A 17,016-nucleotide genomic window follows, 5' to 3' on the forward strand; every position below is an offset into this window, starting at 1 on the left:
GGTTGTGGTCAACTAATGCGGAGCAAGAAGCATTAACGAGGACTAGGAGGGGCATGGGCTTTATTGATTGCCAACGAACATCCAATCTCATTTACACCGAATTTTAGAAATTGTTCTGGATCAATCTTCCATCGCTCCACTAGACGATTTTAGTACCGGCTCAACAAACCAAGCGGTGGAAGAAGATCTAACGAACTATCTTAGAACTCCAAGGTTCGAATCTATCGAGTAGTGGGCTTGGTACATACAGTTAGAGGAAAGCCACTGGGGAAATCTCAGACTTTACTTACATCATTCTTTGGGTAATATTTGGAGAACCATTGGGGTACTGCCCGTGGTTCTTCCATATGCGTACATCTACTTGACGTACCCACCGCAGAATTACTTTCATATCCACAGAAACTCCGCTCCCAGGAATTCTACAAAGATTTCAAACCAACTTAGCGAGCATATCTGGCAACAGGTGGTTCTTAAATTGCAATCTACGAGAAGATTGAGAACTACAGGACGGCTATACACCCCGAGCGAAATCAAGAAGTCACGATTCGCACTTGCACCAAATCGTCATTACAATTTCGATCCAACCTCGCTTCAATCTCAGACATGTCTTCCAGAACCCACCGGAAGCTTTCCCCCTTGACTACCAATTGGAGCAATAGGAGTCATTCAAGTATAAACTCTGATGCTTCAGTCTTTTATTCAGCACTAGCACACCCGACACCAATCGAGCTCAAGCAACAAATTCCTCAATCACCTTCATCCCGTGCTCTTCCACACACCATATCTTCTCCTCGAGAATTTTGCCCTACCAAGATGAACCGTCAAGACTCAGGTTACGCAGAAAATGTTTCCTACATACCCAGTCACATGCGAACGTCATCACGACCTAGCTCAAAATCATCTTCCCATAATCCTCGGCCCTCATTGAATGCGTCCCGAAAATCATCTTCGCGTTCAAAGGATTCCTCCAGCACCTCCTCCTCAGCCTCCAGTGCAACCAGCCGGTCAACACCAAAACGCTGTCCAAAATCTCCCCGTACCTCCACTTCTCACTCACGCCCCAATGTCTCTAGGCACCACCACAGCCAAACGTTATCAACGCCACCACAATACCAATATTTTCACTTCCCCTCACTCTCCGATGACCTACCCCAAGAAACATCTAACCCGACTTCAACTGTGGCGCCACCCCCACCAGCTACAATCCATTACTGGACTTCGGACCAGACCCGAAGATTAGAGTACGCAGCCATTGATGCAGCAAGTAAAGGAATTCGGGGATTTGTAACACGATGTATACCCGATTGTTTCTTGCCCGCCGAGAAGAGAGGAAATAGATTCTGTCAAGAGGATATGCGAGAAGGAGATGATGACGCAGGGAGCGTGAGGAGATATCGACTAGTCATGGAAGACGAGGTTGAGAATGAGATGAAAGGGGAAAGGATCAAGGATAGAGCCCAGTCAGTAAAGGAACACAGAAGGAGGTGGAGTTCTTTTATTAGACGTTGAACCGGAGAGGAAATTGTGGTTTTCTGTGGGATTGCATTCACGGAGCGACAGGAGCACTGGGCTACGTTGTTATAGTTCGCTATCTTTCATTTGTTCTTGATACCCCCTTATATAAGGATGTCGTTTTTGAGCTTGGTGGCAGTTTTTTTGATATTGCATATTGGAATTGATTTAAATTCTTGGGATTTGGTTGACGGCAGAGATACAAAGAGGAGATCACAGCATTCATATGGAAAGATGGCATTTTCGGTGTCTAGGAGAATAAATGGTCCCAAGAGGATACAAGAACAGTTGAGACAATAGTAGCACATACCTAGGTATTGTTGGGAAGATATAAGACTGTAGTCACTCCCTGAGGAGATGAGAGAATGGTAACATCAAGATGTTCAAAAATATCAAATTTCAACAACTTCGTGTCCAAAAAATCATACTGCAGGCAAGGTTTGATTTACAATAAGAGCACAACATCTTGCCAGTAATGAAAGGGGGTGTTATATTGAAAATATGACTATTCCTGTTCCCAATCGAAAATAATCTCCATCAACGCTTTCTCTACCTCCAAAAAAAAGTATTGAGACGCTGATCTGTTGTACAAACCATATCCCATCCTGAACTCCATGCTTAGAAACCGATCCATGTACACATCTATAGCTCATGCCCTTCTGATAGCAATCTTGCAATCATGACATACGTGAAAATCACTCCACCGGCAATCCAGTATTTATGCGTTTGTAACCAACTTCTTCCCTCTCTGCCACCTTCTACCACAGCTCCCACAACAGCTTGACTACCTCCTGGTCTCTTCATCGCAATTCCGCTGCAGTCCCTTCCTTTCTCCTCCTCATCTTTCTTTTCCTCATTTCCAGTCACAATATCGACTCCCCTCTCTTTCATCCACTTCCAGTTCTCCTTATCCAACTCTTCCCATTCACTTCTAAACTTTGCGCCTCCGTCTCCGGCCTTGATATTGCCCTTCTGTGTTCCGTCTTTCTTGTAACTTCCTCCTCCGGTGCTATTCCACCATCTCGTCCTACTCGCAGCCCATTTTCTTTCCGATTTAGATGCGTTTACCGAACCTGTTGTCATTTCTTCACTTGTCATAAAACTTAATAGACCTATCAATATTGTGCTCACTTCCCACGCGGGATTGAAACTCTTAGGATGGAAATCGCTGATCGATAGACAAAGACGAGTGGAGGGTTGGAAACGCCCGGATGGCGTGTGCATTTTAATCGAGGGAGGCGCAAATGGATAGTTGGGAGGGAACAGAAGGGTACCCCAGTATTGTCCACCATGATAGGGAGTATCGGGAGGTCCGGTGAGGATGTAATGCCATTCGAGGATATTAGATTCGGAGGGATGGGCTTCGATGTATGGAGGAGGATTTTCGGAGATAGTTTTGTATTCACGGGTTAACTATATCAGTATATGTTAATCATAAAACAGATGAAAGCAGACTGCCATGTACATGTTGATTTACATACCCGTTTGTTGGCAGCTCGACTTGCCATTTTATCGTCGCACTTGAAACTTTGAGGATACGCTGGCCTTGTTGCGCTGCGTGTGAGGATACAAGATGTTCGGGGATCTGACGCAAGGTTCTTGAGTATGTCTGATGGATGATTTTCTTTGGTTGGGATAATAAATCCAGTCAGAACCAAAATGTCTCTTTGAGTTGTCAAAAAGTCAATTAGAATGTGCGAGTTGTAGGTTGTTCGTAACAGAAGATTCACATGGAATGCTTTGGGTTTTATTAGGGATGATTCAATGATGCAGGAAGTGCAATAGACCTATTATTAGTTTCCTGCTTAGTCATCGAAGGTGTTTGAACTAAAGCCTCCCCGCTGTATGATTGAGAATCAGAGAACCTGGAATAATTCTGGGTAGACTTATACGATATGACTTCGCCAAATGGGCCAAAGGGGGCTGTGAGTTTATTTCTACAGTTCGGAGCATTTTAGTACAGTGAAGTTGCTAATGTATTTGGTTGCAGCTTGTCGAGAGTCTCCTAAAAACCGATCCCAAGTCACAAGAGGAGCTGGAGAAAGCTATAGCAGAGAAGCATATGGGATATGCTTTAGAGGCTGCACAGAGAAATGGAGAGCTGGTATGTACATGTAGTAGCTTCGAGAGTTTATGTTTTCATGGGCTCACGGAATAGATTGGCAATAATTCCACAAAACCGGTCACAATCTCCTCGATTAGACTCCTTGGCCCCTCGCACACAAGGAGGTCATTCCTCGACGGAATATTCGATCCTCTGCTTAGTGCAAACAGAGATGGACCATATACATTGTCGGAAGCATTGCAGGAACTCAGTACAGCTACAAACAAACTCCGTCGACATGGTACGATACTCCTCACTATGATCTAATCAACATTATACTTACTCCGTCTTAGGCATTTTCCACGATGACATCTCGATGTTCATTGATAAACCTGACCCTACTGACCCCTCTTCTACTCCTTCCGATATCGATATATACATTCGTGCACGAGAGCGAGGCGTTATTACACTGAAAACTGGCACTGATCTTGGCAATGCGGAAGGCTCAGCCTATGGAAATGCCCAATGGCGTAACATATTCGGGGGTGCCGAGACCTTGAATTTCAACGCTGCTACTGGTACTCGAACTCGTTCTGCGTATCAAGCTACATTCGAGGCTCCAATTTTGAGTGATCCCGATAAAAGAGTAGCTGTAGATGTTTTGTCGAGCGCGACTAGTAAGCCGTGGGCAAGTCACGAAGAAGTCCTCAAGGGCGGGGGTATAAAATATAGTTGGGCTTCAGGCGGTGGCAGCACACATCAAATTGGATACAGTGGAGTATGGAGACAAGTGACGGGCTTGGCTGGAAATGCGTCACCTACGGTACGCAACGATGCAGGAGATACAGTCAAGAGCAGTATCTCACATATCTGGCTTAAAGACGAACGGAATCACCCTATACTACCAAACCAAGGATACCTTTTAAAGTCAACATCTGAAATTGCAGGTTGGGGACCACTAAAAGGAGATGTGGGATTCTGGAAATCGGAAGTCGAATCTAGTGGGGCTGTCAAAGTTCCTGGGATATCTGGTGCAAGCTTGACCGCTGGTATCAGAGCAGGAATGTTGTATCCGCTAGGCGTTGGATTCGGTACTGCAGCCAAGCCATCACGCATAAACGATAGATTCCAACTCGGGGGACCGACGGATGTTCGTGGATTTAAGATTGGCGGTCTTGGACCTCGAGACAGACAAGATGCAGTTGGAGGTGACGTCTACGCAGCTTCATCTATTAACCTTCTTCTCCCATTTCCCCGCCTCGACGTGTCAACCCCACTGCGCCTCCAGTTATTCGCCAATGCCGGCCGTCTCCTTGCACTTAAAAACTCGGAAAAGAATGCAAGTGAGAGCGTATACGGCACAGTCGCAGAACTCGGCAAGGAGATCCCAAGCTTGGCTGTCGGAATAGGAATGGTGTATGCACACCCCGTGGCACGATTTGAATTAAACTTTGGCCTACCCATCGTTGTTAGAAAAGGAGAGGAAACTAGAAAGGGCCTCCAATTCGGAGTAGGCATCAACTTTCTATGATTTATGAAGTTTCGCGGAGTAGGAGTAGATGAGGCAGGGCATATACCATAAAAAGGCGAAAATGGAGCTTGGGTTGTATAAATGTACAGTATGCTACGTACCAATAGCTTTAGCCAGCTAACTGGATAGAAAATAGGAAGACATTCACGACTTTAGATCGGTTTACTGTGCTTTTTTGTTGTGGGGCCCCTATAATGTCTGTGTTTTAGCTGTGGTTCCGGGTGCTGCCGCCGCCACGTTGCTTCGAAAATCCCTGCCATTCAAGAATTGATAGTGGGACGCCGATTAGACAATTCGAATTCTACGAATACAAAGAAAAGCCTTCCACTCATCGATGATTTTTCGATCATTAGCATTTCCAAACATTGTTATGAGGAACGCCCACCTATAGAAGCTCAAATTTATCTGAACCTTTTGAGAGTTTTAAACATATTCCATTTTTGACGATGGCTTCAGTTACGAAATTCGGCTCCGCTCTAGAGTCTTCCTCCTATCAAAGTCCCGATGGCGGTTCTGCTTACGCACCTCTTCGTAAGAAAGCGATCGAAGAAGCCATCGCAATGGGATACAATCCGGCAACCATGGTTGAATGTGGAGTGACTTGGGCCGATGATCACGATCCATTCCAGCACGTGAAGAACGCAGCTTACGTGCATTATGTGAACCAATGCGCATTTCGCGAATTCCAATCATTCGAACCGTATTTGGGCAAAGAGAAATTTCAGGATATGCTCAAGGTCCGCGGCGTTGGACCTGTTGTCAAGAACTATACAGTTAATTTCAAAAGGCCTGTGAAATTCCCAGATTCGGTATGAGTTTTTTGTGTGAGATGCTGTTGAATTTGGGCTCACGAAACGAACTAGCTTATTGTCGCGAATCATATCACTGAGGTATTCCCAGATCGTTACTTTGGTATTACCTCCGTCTGGTCTTTGAACCAGCAAGTTATTGTTGCAGATTTCAAAATATGCATAGTGTTTTTTGATTATGATCGAGGTGTACCAGCCAATCTTCTTGAAATTGGCGGTGTGTACAAGGATTTATATGAAGCTCTGAAGCAACGATCAGAAATGGAAGCGAAAATAGCTTCGATTTGGGAGAAAGAACACCCTAAGAGAACGAAAGCCATGCTGTAATTCAACCTCGACATAGAGACAGATTCGTGGGCGAATATGGCAGTGTTCGTTCCAGACTGCAACCCCCAAACATCATATTTTACATGGGTATTCGTCAATAAAGAGAAGGAGATGATGTTGGCACGCAAAACATTTCCAATGGCCAATCTATTCATTCAAATCGGTCGGACCGCAGCTCACAAATCAGTCTATCCTCTGACCGAATTCCACATAGAAGAGGGACATTTAAAGCCGTGGCATCTCATATTCGGGTTATCATCACGCAAATTGCCCTAGCATTGGCCCCCCCTTCCACGTATCTTCCGTCCACCGAATCTTCATTCGGACCTCGAAGCTCGAAAACCATCACCAATCATTACGATTAGGCTGTGCCTCAAGTGCACCCTCTGCAGCAAGGTCAGAGTTTGTCTCAATCCCTATTTCTATGTGAGTTTTGCAGTGGAATAATGCTTAGTGGGTAGCTTACTGGGGCTAATAGCCATAGTCATGGCCGTGCCAATAAGAGAAACTGCGAGGAGGAAAGTTTGGAAACGCATAACGAAGAATGTATAAGTCGATTTTCAATTTTCGAGGTTCGGCTGACGCTTCGAGGACGTTTTTTGATGCTGTGAGATCTTCTTGCCGAGAAGGAAAGACTATGCTTTTGATTTTAGCGAAGCATTTTACTTGGCAACTCTCTAGATATATATCTTGAATACAGCAATGGCATGTAACTCTGAAAAGCGATATCTTAACTGTGTATTTAATTTGTACGCCAACCGATCATCTGAAAGTATAACATTGTATTCGTACTCTCACACTGATAGGGCTACGCAAGGATATACAGATTCAATCTTAATCTCATTTCGCGTTGCTATTCGATAGAGAACGATTTCCCAATGACGAGGTGATACGATTCAAGCACGCGCACCTATCTAGACGCCATCAATCATACCAAATGTTAACTGTCGAGTGCCGTATCCACATATCGAAGCATGTGCAGTTGCGCAGGGCTCCGGATATTATGCGGTGAAAGATGCGATGAAGTGACTTTCGTGTGCAGTTAGTATTAGTACGAAAATACTTTGTATGACCGTTAAAGTTCCACCAATTGAGCCTTAATCAGCTCTTATCATCTGCTACACCCCCACTCTGTATTTCGATCGTGTCCAAATCTTCTCTTTACATCCGATCCATCCTCCAAACATTCGTTATGATCCTTCATACATCTGAAGATACTAGAGGATTGCTCTCAGAGGAAAAAAGCCATGGTGATGACGATAGAAATTGTCCTCATTGCGGAAATACATCTCCCAAGTTAAAACCTTCAGGGAGATTGCGATCATGGACCATGTTGATCATGATATACGGCATTGTCGCCGCATTCACTCTCATTGGCATGGTTACACTACTTTCCTCGAGTCGAAATACCTTCCTCAGACTACCAGAAATGAAATCAAGTCACTGTCCATCATTGTGGAGTATCTACACGTTTGCTTCTCCAGAAATTGTTTTTATTCTAACAGAGCTTCAGCTCCCTTTGCAGATGGGATTCGGTACGAAATCGAAACAGCTCCATCTGATCTTTGGGCAAATAACATTTACATGGGAGAGCCATGCGATGAATCAGAACGGGCATGGAACAATCTTATACATCGTTAGTAGGCTCAATTATAACACAAATTGTACCTTCAGAAACTCATTTTCTCCAGCAAATCGAGGACATGGTGTTAGGCTTTACCGCGAGGAAGCTGCAAGGCTAGACATTAACAAGAGTATACTCTTACAGGACAACAACTTTGCTGTCATTCTTACAGTTCATCATAATCTTCACTGTCTGGTATGAGCTCTTTTTCACTAATCATGCGATGATTGAATGCTTATTACCTGGCGCTGCCCTTTAGAGACGACTCCGACAGTCCCTTTTCCCAGAACATTACTATGCCAATTGGACGGATGAAGATCGAGCAGATGATAGACATCACCAATGTAGGTTGATCTTCAATTAATATTCATTTAAAACCAAATGACTAACCAGTCTCAGTACATTGTCTCGAATCTCTTCGTTCCTCTATGATCTGTCAACCGGATCTAGCACCTCTTCCCTACTATTGGTCTGGTAATAAAAGACACGATATGAATGCAAGTCCACAATCCAAACGTGAATGTGTTAATTGGGATGTTTTTTCTGAATACTTGAAAGGGAGGAGCTATAAAAAGTCCGAGATGATTCATGATTGATCTTGGGGAGTGTTAACTTTCAGTTGGGCTCATGTATACGAGTTATTTAGTTAGTATTTTTAGTCTTGACAAAACGATATATATCCATTGCATCTACCTGACTGCAATGATTTATCTTCATGATGCCATTTGAAAATCGGATATTCAGTTAGACAGAGCCGGTACTACTCCATCGATAAACCGGAAGCCCTCAGCAAGATACTTCGATTAACGAGTCTTGGCTAAGTCATCCGCACGTCTGTCAAACACAAAGGCAAAGCTTGAATATTCGGAAGAGAAAGAATGTACAAGCTGGTCGTACTAACCAGGCTTAGGGTTACATTGTGTTCCATTGATTAGCCTTACGGCGAGAAAACGAGATTTTGCCGTCACACAAGATGCACTACATGTCAACGAAGACTGATCCGGCATACACGACCCGGATCCACGGCTTTATTAAGCTTTTACGTCGGGGACACTCGTTGTGATAGCATTTCTGGCACCACCACTCTTACCCGTTGTGGTTGCCGAGCACAATCGCTCTTGCTCCAATGGGACGATAGTTTGTGCTACCATTTCAACGTTCCCTTTCAAAATATGTGGACCTCGAGAGATATTTGGCACCTATCATCCTGTATTTAATCATTTTATGAGGCGAATTTGTGACAAAAAACGTACAAAAGGTTCCTAGGTACTTACGAGAACGCCTCGTAAGGAAACCAGTCATACCCGAAGGCGAATTTGAGTTTTCCACAGGTACTTCAACTGGATTCCCACAACAATCTTCTCTGTGATCTTGATTCTTCCATGGGCTTGAATCTATCAAACTGTGGCTTTTATTTTTGAGATTGCTCCCGTGTTTAAAGTTGTTACATGTGAAAATGGCATCGGGGCCTCAACTTACAACGTGTACAGACTCCCCTTGCGAGGTACACGATACAAGCGCGGAAGATGTTTCACTTCATCCTTCAAACAGTGATGTTTTCCATTCTTTGGAAAGGAAAAGCAGGCCTCAGAGCCACTCGTGAATGAGCATGATCTCAGCAACGATAATCCATCGCTCTCCAATTGGTCAATTGATCCCCAGAATCCAACAAACTGGTCTTCTATGCGTAAATGGACAACTATAGTCCTTCTCATCGTCACAAACTTCATAGCGTAGGGCTCATCATCGCAAAAAATCCAAATCCCTCTGATCTAGCAGCTAAATATTACAGATCAACATGTACCTCAGCATTCGAGCCGGCGCTCCCTTCCATAATGGCTGATTTTCACTCTACCAACGGTTCAATCGCCTCTCTCACCATCTCATCTACACCATAGGTTACTGTCTCGGACCTCTTCTCGTCGCTCCTATAAGTGAATTATACGGACATGTGACTGTACTATATCCTGGACACATTGGCTTTATGCTAGCTCTAGCTGTTTGTGGTTCGAGCAGAAGTCTTCCTTTATTTGTAGTGTTCCGTGCTATCATGGGGCTTGCGGCTATCACGTTCGTACTCATGGGTCCTGCAATCGTGGCAGATCTTATTCCCAGGGAACAAAGAGGATTGGCATTGAGTATTATGTCTACCGGGCCTGTCGTGGTATGTAGAGTTTCGATACGATTAAGATATGTTTTCTTGCTAACTACTTCTAGGGTCCAACTATTGGTCGGTTTTTTTCTTGGCTCTTAGTTTGGTCAAAAGACTCATCTACTTAGGTCCTGTCATCGGTGGTTATATCGTGGAAAACATCAGTTGGACATGGATCTTCTACTCAACGTTGATTGCTGTAAGTGTTCCCAGATGTATCACTTTCAGATATCTAACAACCCTGCAGTTTGGTGTTCTGTTCTTTCTATCTCTTGTCATTCTTAGAGAAACGTATGCACCAGTAGTCTTGAATCGAAAGCAAAATAAAGGGGGAACAGGCCTACCCGCAAGTCAAAATATCACAGCCCTCAAAACTCCTCGAGAAACTCTGCAAGCAGCCTGGACCCGTCCCTTCAAATTTCTCTTCCTCTCACCTATCGTTCCCTTTGTAGGCTTCTACAGTGCTCTAAGCAACGCCTACGGAATGGTATGTTTCGCGACCCTCGGCACCGTATTTCAAAACAACTACTCCTTTACACCCGGCCAAAGCGGTCTAGCATATCTCGGTCTCATGTTTGGCTTCCTCTTCTGCCAACTAACCCTTGCTCAAATTTCCGACCGTTATATGCTCAAAATGGAAGCGAGAAATAACGACAAGCGCCCGGAATATCGTCTGCCACCCATGTTCATCGGTGCATTTCTCCTCCCCGTCGGATTTTTCTGGTACGGATGGTCTCTTGAATATCACACCCATTGGATCGTCCCAGTTCTCGGAAGTTCGGTTATTGCTATCGGTATTCTATTTAGCTATCTGCCAGTACAGATGTATCTTGTAGATACATATACTATCTATGCTGCGAGCGCTACTGGAGCATGCACCATCATCCGTTCGATCTGTTCAACTTTGATCCCGTTGAGTGCTAATCCCTTATATGATCGTTTAGGGTATGGGTGGGGTAACAGTGTCTTGGCGTTCATTGCAATAGGATTCGTGCCAATTGCTTTGCTAGTGTTGAGATATGGGGAGAGAATTAGAACGAATCCACGCTTTCAACCGAAGCTCTGATATGGAATTCTGAGAGACGCTAGGGAACAATTGTTAGATAATTATGATTTACTCAGAAGAGCTTACAATGCGAATAAATTTTGGGGATCTATTTATCTTCAAAGAGTTGAACCTGAAGCGAGCCGAAATTAATTAGATAGTTGGGTGAAATTTACATAAAGTGATCCCTACATAGAGGAATTGGTATACTTCTCGGTAATTTGAAATATTGATTCCAGAAATGAACTAATTAAGATACCATCAGAGAAGCTAAAGGTTGTGATGATCTACCCAGGTGCTATGTACTTGAGTTAAAGACGGCATTTTTAGCCATCTGAAAAATCGTTCACAAATTCCTGAAGAAGCAATATTTATCTGCCCATAATCTACCAAGAACCCAGGAGTAATCATTTAAGTGACTAACAGAAAGCTCACAATCCAAACTTCTGCTTGTATTCATCCTTCATACCTTTTAAGTCCGATGCAAGACAAGGTTCCACCAAGTCAGCCCACCATCCTTTCCGATGCGATCTCAAGCCAACCTCATGAAGCAACGCATCCGTATACCAAACAAGCTCAAAGAAAAAGCATTCTCCCTTTTGACCGTGAGTAGGGTATCTTCGTTTTGAAAAGGCCCCCATGTATGCTATTTCCTCCAGCATTTGTTCCAATGGAGGTAGTTTTATATTACCGTCGAAATATGCTGTTGTCCAGATCGCCTGTGTTTCGGCAGCGCGAAAAGAGTTAGAAATATCTATAGCCCCTAGAAACGCGATTGAATCATCTGCAAGTGGCGCGATACCTTTGTATAGTCTTTGTACTGTTGTATCAGGGGAAGCGCGTTTTTGGTGTGGAGGAGGGTTTTCAAGGAGTGGAAATTTGGCGATCACTTGACGATCTGCCTCCTCATAGAGCTGATCCCAAAACGATCTTTCTTTGATACCCTCCATTGACTTAAAGTGAGGAAGACCGAGATAATAAGCTTCTTTATCGCCAAAACACTGTTGCTGGGGATCCCAGCCCGTTCCCAATAATAACTCATCTGCTATAAGTTGCTTGCCGTTGTCTAAAGTTATGATGTTGTCTTTGTAAGAAACAACATCGTTCCGGTAGACTTGAACATTCTGAGATATCGTTTCCCAAAAGTCATCGTGCTGTACAAGTCCTACAGGTCCAGTACACCAAAATGCACTAATGATGTCAGTGTTCGTTTCTCGCATAATTGGGGCAGACTCACGAAGAACTGAAGTCAAGAAGCTTAAATCCCTCCAAAGATTCCGGTCTGCTGTCATATCCTGCTATATTACGACAATATTGATCAACATTCCTTATTCTCTGAATCATATAGTTCATCCCAGTGCGAGTTCCATAAATCAAGGTTCGAATGATGGAGAACCACCAAGTATTTGGCATAAACGGAGATGGACTAAAGAGTGCTTTGAGCCTAGTTGCCGAACTTTCGACTGAATTCTTGTAGCGCCCATGGCCAGGGGCGGGAAACAGTAGAGCTGGACCCTCGCCACTTGCTCTAATAATCCATTTGACGTTCTGACCTTTCTTAGCTAACTCGTAGACCATATCTGCTGCAGACTTGCCACCACCAAGAACTGCAAAGAATAGTACACCGCTGGCCCAAGGTAATGGCTGCTGTGATAATTCCCCAAAAGCTTTATGGTGACGAACAAATCTCATACTCGATTCCCAATCAATTGAAGGTATCCTAGGATACGAAGTACGGCCAGTAGCTACAACAAGCTTGTGACATGCATGGGTAATCGGCAGTTGACTTGGATGCTTTTCCTTGAGATGGCTTGGAAGTTCTGTTATGACTTCCCATCCATCATAAGATTTATTGATCTTGACAGCTTTGCAGTAGAAATGTATCCTAGAAAAGATACTTTTTCCGTTGTATATATGATTATGCGCATACTCCTCGAGATAATTGGTGACATACTTTGCTTCGAATGTATCATGGTATAAAGGCGCATCTTCGGGGACAGTAAGGGGAACATCCGAGAATCCAGACATTCGTCGGCCACTTTGACACCAGAAATTATCGTATGATCGTCCTTGAGATTACACACAAACGTCAGTATATACAAATGAAAATTGAATAGCGAGGCAAACAGCCAGAAAATAAACAACACTTACTTTCACTCCAAACACCACCAAGGCATCTATCCTCTTCAATAATAACTAGTTCCGCTTCTGGATGAATATCAAGGTAGAATCTGGCAAATGCCAAGCCACTTAGGCCTATGGAACATTATATGAAAGTCAGCGATTCGTAATTTTAGACGCAACAAGTAAAGTATTCCATGACAAAGGAAGAGAAGATAACGTAGTTCATACCGGAGCCAATGACAACAATATCAAACGTAGTCATCTTGCCAAATGTCTGACAAGATGATCTGTGGTGTTTTGTATTCGATACTCGATATTATGTCGTGATGTGACGCGTTTTGGGTGTACTAGAACACCGAGAAAGTTGAGAAGAGTGAAATCACGGCTCAATATATCGTTTCGATGGTGAATGGATGATGTAGGTAACGGTGACCCCATTGATCGTATATGCCTCTTTTGCCATTAACCATATGAGGTATAGGATACATTACACAAACACAAACACGGCAGGAACGAAATAAGTACGTAAATGGTAGTAGTTGTATGATTGTATCATCTCCCACTAATCTACTTAGTACATTCATCCCTCTCTGGTTTGACTTGCTCAAGATACTTCCACTGTATCTCTTATAATCGCCTGGTGAAAGTTTATCGCCCAATAGTGAGTTGTATATGTTGCCGGTTTTCCATATCGGCGAATTCGAACTTAATTTTGAAGGGTGTCAGTTGTGTAAGATTAGAAACTGGCCGAACTCTATTCAACCATCAAGCACATCAAGCAGCTGCCATCGAGATGCTACAACAAAGAGTATGTGCTACCCTCACATATTCTTGGATTCCCAAAATAACAAGACGATCCACGACAATCAATGGGCAGTGAAGCGATACACGGGAAGACATAACACGTGACATATTGTGAGGTTGATTAAAGGGGCACGGTGCACTTAGACGTCCTAGCTCATCCCTCCTAAGCTCACTTAACACTCGAGACACTTCAACCTTCAACAAGTTGAAGGTTGCAACAACAAACCACATCACAGAAAACACAGGTACTAGCGAAGGTATCACAATGAGATAGAAGAAAATCTCGCAGTGCTCAATTTATAAATCACAAAGAAAGTTAAAGTATTCAACTTATTGAGAATTTTGATGATGCTGTAACAAGTGTTGCTGCCATGTCTCCCACGCTCACGATCTACTGTCTCGATCTTCGAGGCCAGGAAAGCGGTGATGGCGATTAACAAGCAGTGTATCTACCTACATAGGAAATTTTCTCGAAGCTGTGCCCGGTATGTTAACTTTTGCACGCAAATTTGGAGGAGAGGAAGGCAAAGCATCGATAATATATATTTGCTTGTAGAAGTTGTCTGTGTGTATCCATACCGTCTATATACTTTGCAATCTACAAGAATGATATCATCTTCCTCTCGGCCCTCATTTTCATTCTCTTCTGATACCATATTGGTATACCATATTGGTGCTTCATAACATGATCTAAGGAGATGAATAGGTACAAACGCGAAAGTCATGCACTATTCGCTAGAACTTTCAGGCTATGGAGTGGGTTGGGAATTTCTTGAAACCCATTGTATTTGTCTTGCAGCATGTACAATAATCCTACGCTTAGGTTAGTAGTCTCTATGGATGGTTTGCATTGGTGGAAGCTTACCCCAAATCATCCGCCCACGACCAAACCAGACCAGGATTTTTTCTGAAACATTCTTCCACTGAAGATGGCGTCGAGGCCCTCTTCAAGAAGTCCATTAGCTTGCACGCCGTTTGTGATGCTACCAACAGCACCGACAAAGGCTTTGTCCTTAACAGCACTCTTAATGTATTTTGAAAAGCCAGCTTGGTACCCGGGGCCGACTTTGATGATCTGTCCTGGATGGGAGCCACCAGAAGATACATCAATAAAATCTACGCCAAAGCTTGCAGCTTTTACTGCTAATTGCGCGCTATCTTCAAGAGTCCAACCATCAATTCCAGTCTCCTCTAACCAATCTGTTGCACTGATTCGTAAGAACAAAGGCATTGTCTCGGGTATCGTAAGCCGAGTATCCTGAATTACTTCGAGAAGCAAACGGATGCGATTTTCAAAACTGCCACCATACTCGTCTGTTCTCTTGTTACTGACAGGGCTTAGAAATTGATGAAAAAGAAATCCATGAGCCGCATGGATCTCAATGACATCAAACCCGGCTCGTAAGGCACGCTCAACAGAGCTTACCCAAGACTTTCTGAAATCTGCAATATCGGAGAGCGTCATTTCTTTAGGCATGAAAGAGCCTTCACTGTAGGGCACTGGACTTGGTCCGATAATATCATCAGGCCAACCACCTGTCTCTTCGGTTGCATTCCCATTCCCAGCCATGGTGCAACCGTGGAAGCTTTTCGGCCTGCATGCATGAGCTGAATACCGATGTGTTGGCTCTATTGAACGTTGGAGTATCAGCAATTGCCTAAAATAAGGAACGGTCGGAAAAGAGATGCATTGGGGAAGTGGGATCATAAATTTGACACGTTCAAGCAGAGTTGGATACTGGAGATCTTTACGTGCCTGGGAATGTGTGAATTCTACAATCGCTTTCAACGCTTCAAGCTGCTCCTCATTCCAAAGGCCTACTCCATTAGGATCGATCCGCCCGTTTTTTGAAACAGCAGTTCCTTCTACCATAGTAAGACCAGGACCACGCGTGACCCAGCCACCGATTTGGGACATGTGCCATGGTGTTACTTTCCCATTTTCAGCCGAGTATTGACATAATGGCGAAACCTACGTCGAAAATTAATATCATCAGTCTCCTTTCGTCATATGATATTTTGAAAGTACACACCCATATTCTATTTTGGAAAGTTACGCCTCTAATGGTCAATGGTTGAAAAAGTTTTGGGATGATTTGAGCCTTCAATGAAGAGCTTACTGCTGTTCCGGATGGAGGATTTTGAGCAGGTGTGAAATATGGCTATGGTTTGATTAAAAGAGAGCCACTAGAATCAGATTGGAGGGGGAAAGGAATAGCTGCTGACAACGTTCTCTGCTCTGGCATTGATTGCTTTGGTCCTATAAGGCGCCATCATCGGTCAGGTAATAACAATACTTTTTTATTCAAGCTAATACTCGATCTTGAGTAATTTGTTCCTGGTTGTATGAGGTACAAATGTGAAAGAATAGGTAAAATGTCCACTGTATCGATGTATGACTGAAATTTATAGGAAGGAAGATGCGCTCATACCTACTTATAGGCTATTCATAACATAGTCAACCACCTCAGATGATTGAAAGCCGCAACTCCGACGCATAGGATTTTTTCAAAACTATATGTTGCATAATGCTAAACTTTATACAGGGCTATATTAGCATTTAACTGCTTCTGTAGTTCGAATCAAAATCCATTATTTTGCTCATTATCATTTAATTGTTTTCATAAAGTCGATATTTTCAAAAAACATCTTTTTAACATCGACCTAAAGTCGAAAATACAACCTCAATATTCAACCGGTATTAATTTGATGACGAGAAACAGTATAAAGGAAAGAGATTCCAATGAATATATTGATACAATCTCATTGACCTTTTTTATTCATCCAAATATGAAATCAATAAGGTTGTGTGGTTGATTTATTACATTTATTCGAAAACTCCTACGCGTCGGAGTTGCTGCATGGCGGAGTTACTGTATGTGGTAGTGATTGACCATATTGTGAATAGACGACATCTGAGTCGATCTTTGATTTGAAATCCAAGAGCTGCTTTGAAATTCAGAACTGCTTGATAATCAAGTCATATCTATCCATCCATCGAAAGGTGGATCTGGATAAACCAATCTGAGTTAGAATAGCTCTGG

At 43.3% G+C, this 17,016-nt stretch overlaps 9 protein-coding genes across 9 annotated transcripts; 5 read left to right on the plus strand and 4 right to left on the minus strand.

The window, feature by feature from the left end:
• Positions 1–603: 603 nt before the first annotated feature.
• EAF02_000284 (uncharacterized protein) lies at positions 604–1,509 on the plus strand (the record flags this gene model as incomplete). Its single annotated transcript, XM_038896332.1, has 1 exon — positions 604–1,509. One exon carries the CDS (start codon positions 604–606, stop codon positions 1,507–1,509), a length of 906 nt encoding a protein of 301 aa, XP_038763191.1.
• Positions 1,510–1,981: 472 nt separating this feature from the next.
• Positions 1,982–3,020, minus strand: EAF02_000285 (uncharacterized protein; the record flags this gene model as incomplete). The annotated part of the gene is made up of 2 exons (XM_038896333.1): positions 1,982–2,925; positions 2,994–3,020. 2 exons carry the CDS (start codon positions 3,018–3,020, stop codon positions 2,155–2,157), a joined length of 798 nt encoding a protein of 265 aa, XP_038763192.1. The 3' UTR covers positions 1,982–2,154.
• A 387-nt stretch (positions 3,021–3,407) lies between these two features.
• EAF02_000286 (uncharacterized protein) lies at positions 3,408–5,087 on the plus strand (the record flags this gene model as incomplete). The annotated part of the gene is made up of 4 exons (XM_038896334.1): positions 3,408–3,437; positions 3,503–3,616; positions 3,671–3,857; positions 3,910–5,087. The coding sequence occupies 4 exons, from the start codon at positions 3,408–3,410 to the stop codon at positions 5,085–5,087; spliced, it is 1,509 nt and encodes a 502-aa protein (XP_038763193.1).
• Positions 5,088–5,533: 446 nt separating this feature from the next.
• EAF02_000287 (uncharacterized protein) lies at positions 5,534–6,223 on the plus strand (the record flags this gene model as incomplete). Its single annotated transcript, XM_038896335.1, has 2 exons — positions 5,534–5,896; positions 5,951–6,223. 2 exons carry the CDS (start codon positions 5,534–5,536, stop codon positions 6,221–6,223), a joined length of 636 nt encoding a protein of 211 aa, XP_038763194.1.
• A 345-nt stretch (positions 6,224–6,568) lies between these two features.
• Positions 6,569–6,759, minus strand: EAF02_000288 (uncharacterized protein; the record flags this gene model as incomplete). Its single annotated transcript, XM_038896336.1, has 2 exons — positions 6,569–6,639; positions 6,690–6,759. 2 exons carry the CDS (start codon positions 6,757–6,759, stop codon positions 6,569–6,571), a joined length of 141 nt encoding a protein of 46 aa, XP_038763195.1.
• Positions 6,760–7,415: 656 nt separating this feature from the next.
• Positions 7,416–8,527, plus strand: EAF02_000289 (uncharacterized protein; the record flags this gene model as incomplete). Its single annotated transcript, XM_038896337.1, has 5 exons — positions 7,416–7,683; positions 7,737–7,859; positions 7,915–8,042; positions 8,107–8,191; positions 8,247–8,527. The coding sequence occupies 5 exons, from the start codon at positions 7,416–7,418 to the stop codon at positions 8,441–8,443; spliced, it is 801 nt and encodes a 266-aa protein (XP_038763196.1). The 3' UTR covers positions 8,444–8,527.
• Positions 8,528–9,538: 1,011 nt separating this feature from the next.
• EAF02_000290 (uncharacterized protein) lies at positions 9,539–11,065 on the plus strand (the record flags this gene model as incomplete). Its single annotated transcript, XM_038896338.1, has 5 exons — positions 9,539–9,647; positions 9,746–10,011; positions 10,065–10,077; positions 10,128–10,198; positions 10,247–11,065. 5 exons carry the CDS (start codon positions 9,539–9,541, stop codon positions 11,063–11,065), a joined length of 1,278 nt encoding a protein of 425 aa, XP_038763197.1.
• Positions 11,066–11,475: 410 nt separating this feature from the next.
• On the minus strand, positions 11,476–13,430 carry EAF02_000291 (uncharacterized protein; the record flags this gene model as incomplete). Its single annotated transcript, XM_038896339.1, has 4 exons — positions 11,476–12,235; positions 12,282–13,113; positions 13,196–13,300; positions 13,397–13,430. 4 exons carry the CDS (start codon positions 13,428–13,430, stop codon positions 11,476–11,478), a joined length of 1,731 nt encoding a protein of 576 aa, XP_038763198.1.
• A 1,263-nt stretch (positions 13,431–14,693) lies between these two features.
• On the minus strand, positions 14,694–16,246 carry EAF02_000292 (uncharacterized protein; the record flags this gene model as incomplete). The annotated part of the gene is made up of 4 exons (XM_038896340.1): positions 14,694–14,806; positions 14,864–15,944; positions 16,006–16,134; positions 16,199–16,246. 4 exons carry the CDS (start codon positions 16,244–16,246, stop codon positions 14,694–14,696), a joined length of 1,371 nt encoding a protein of 456 aa, XP_038763199.1.
• Positions 16,247–17,016: the final 770 nt, after the last annotated feature.

The sequence above is a fragment of the Botrytis sinoallii genome (genome assembly GCF_014898435.1).
Source record: "Botrytis sinoallii strain Bc 23 chromosome Unknown BSIN_001, whole genome shotgun sequence".
NCBI lineage: Eukaryota > Fungi > Ascomycota > Leotiomycetes > Helotiales > Sclerotiniaceae > Botrytis > Botrytis sinoallii.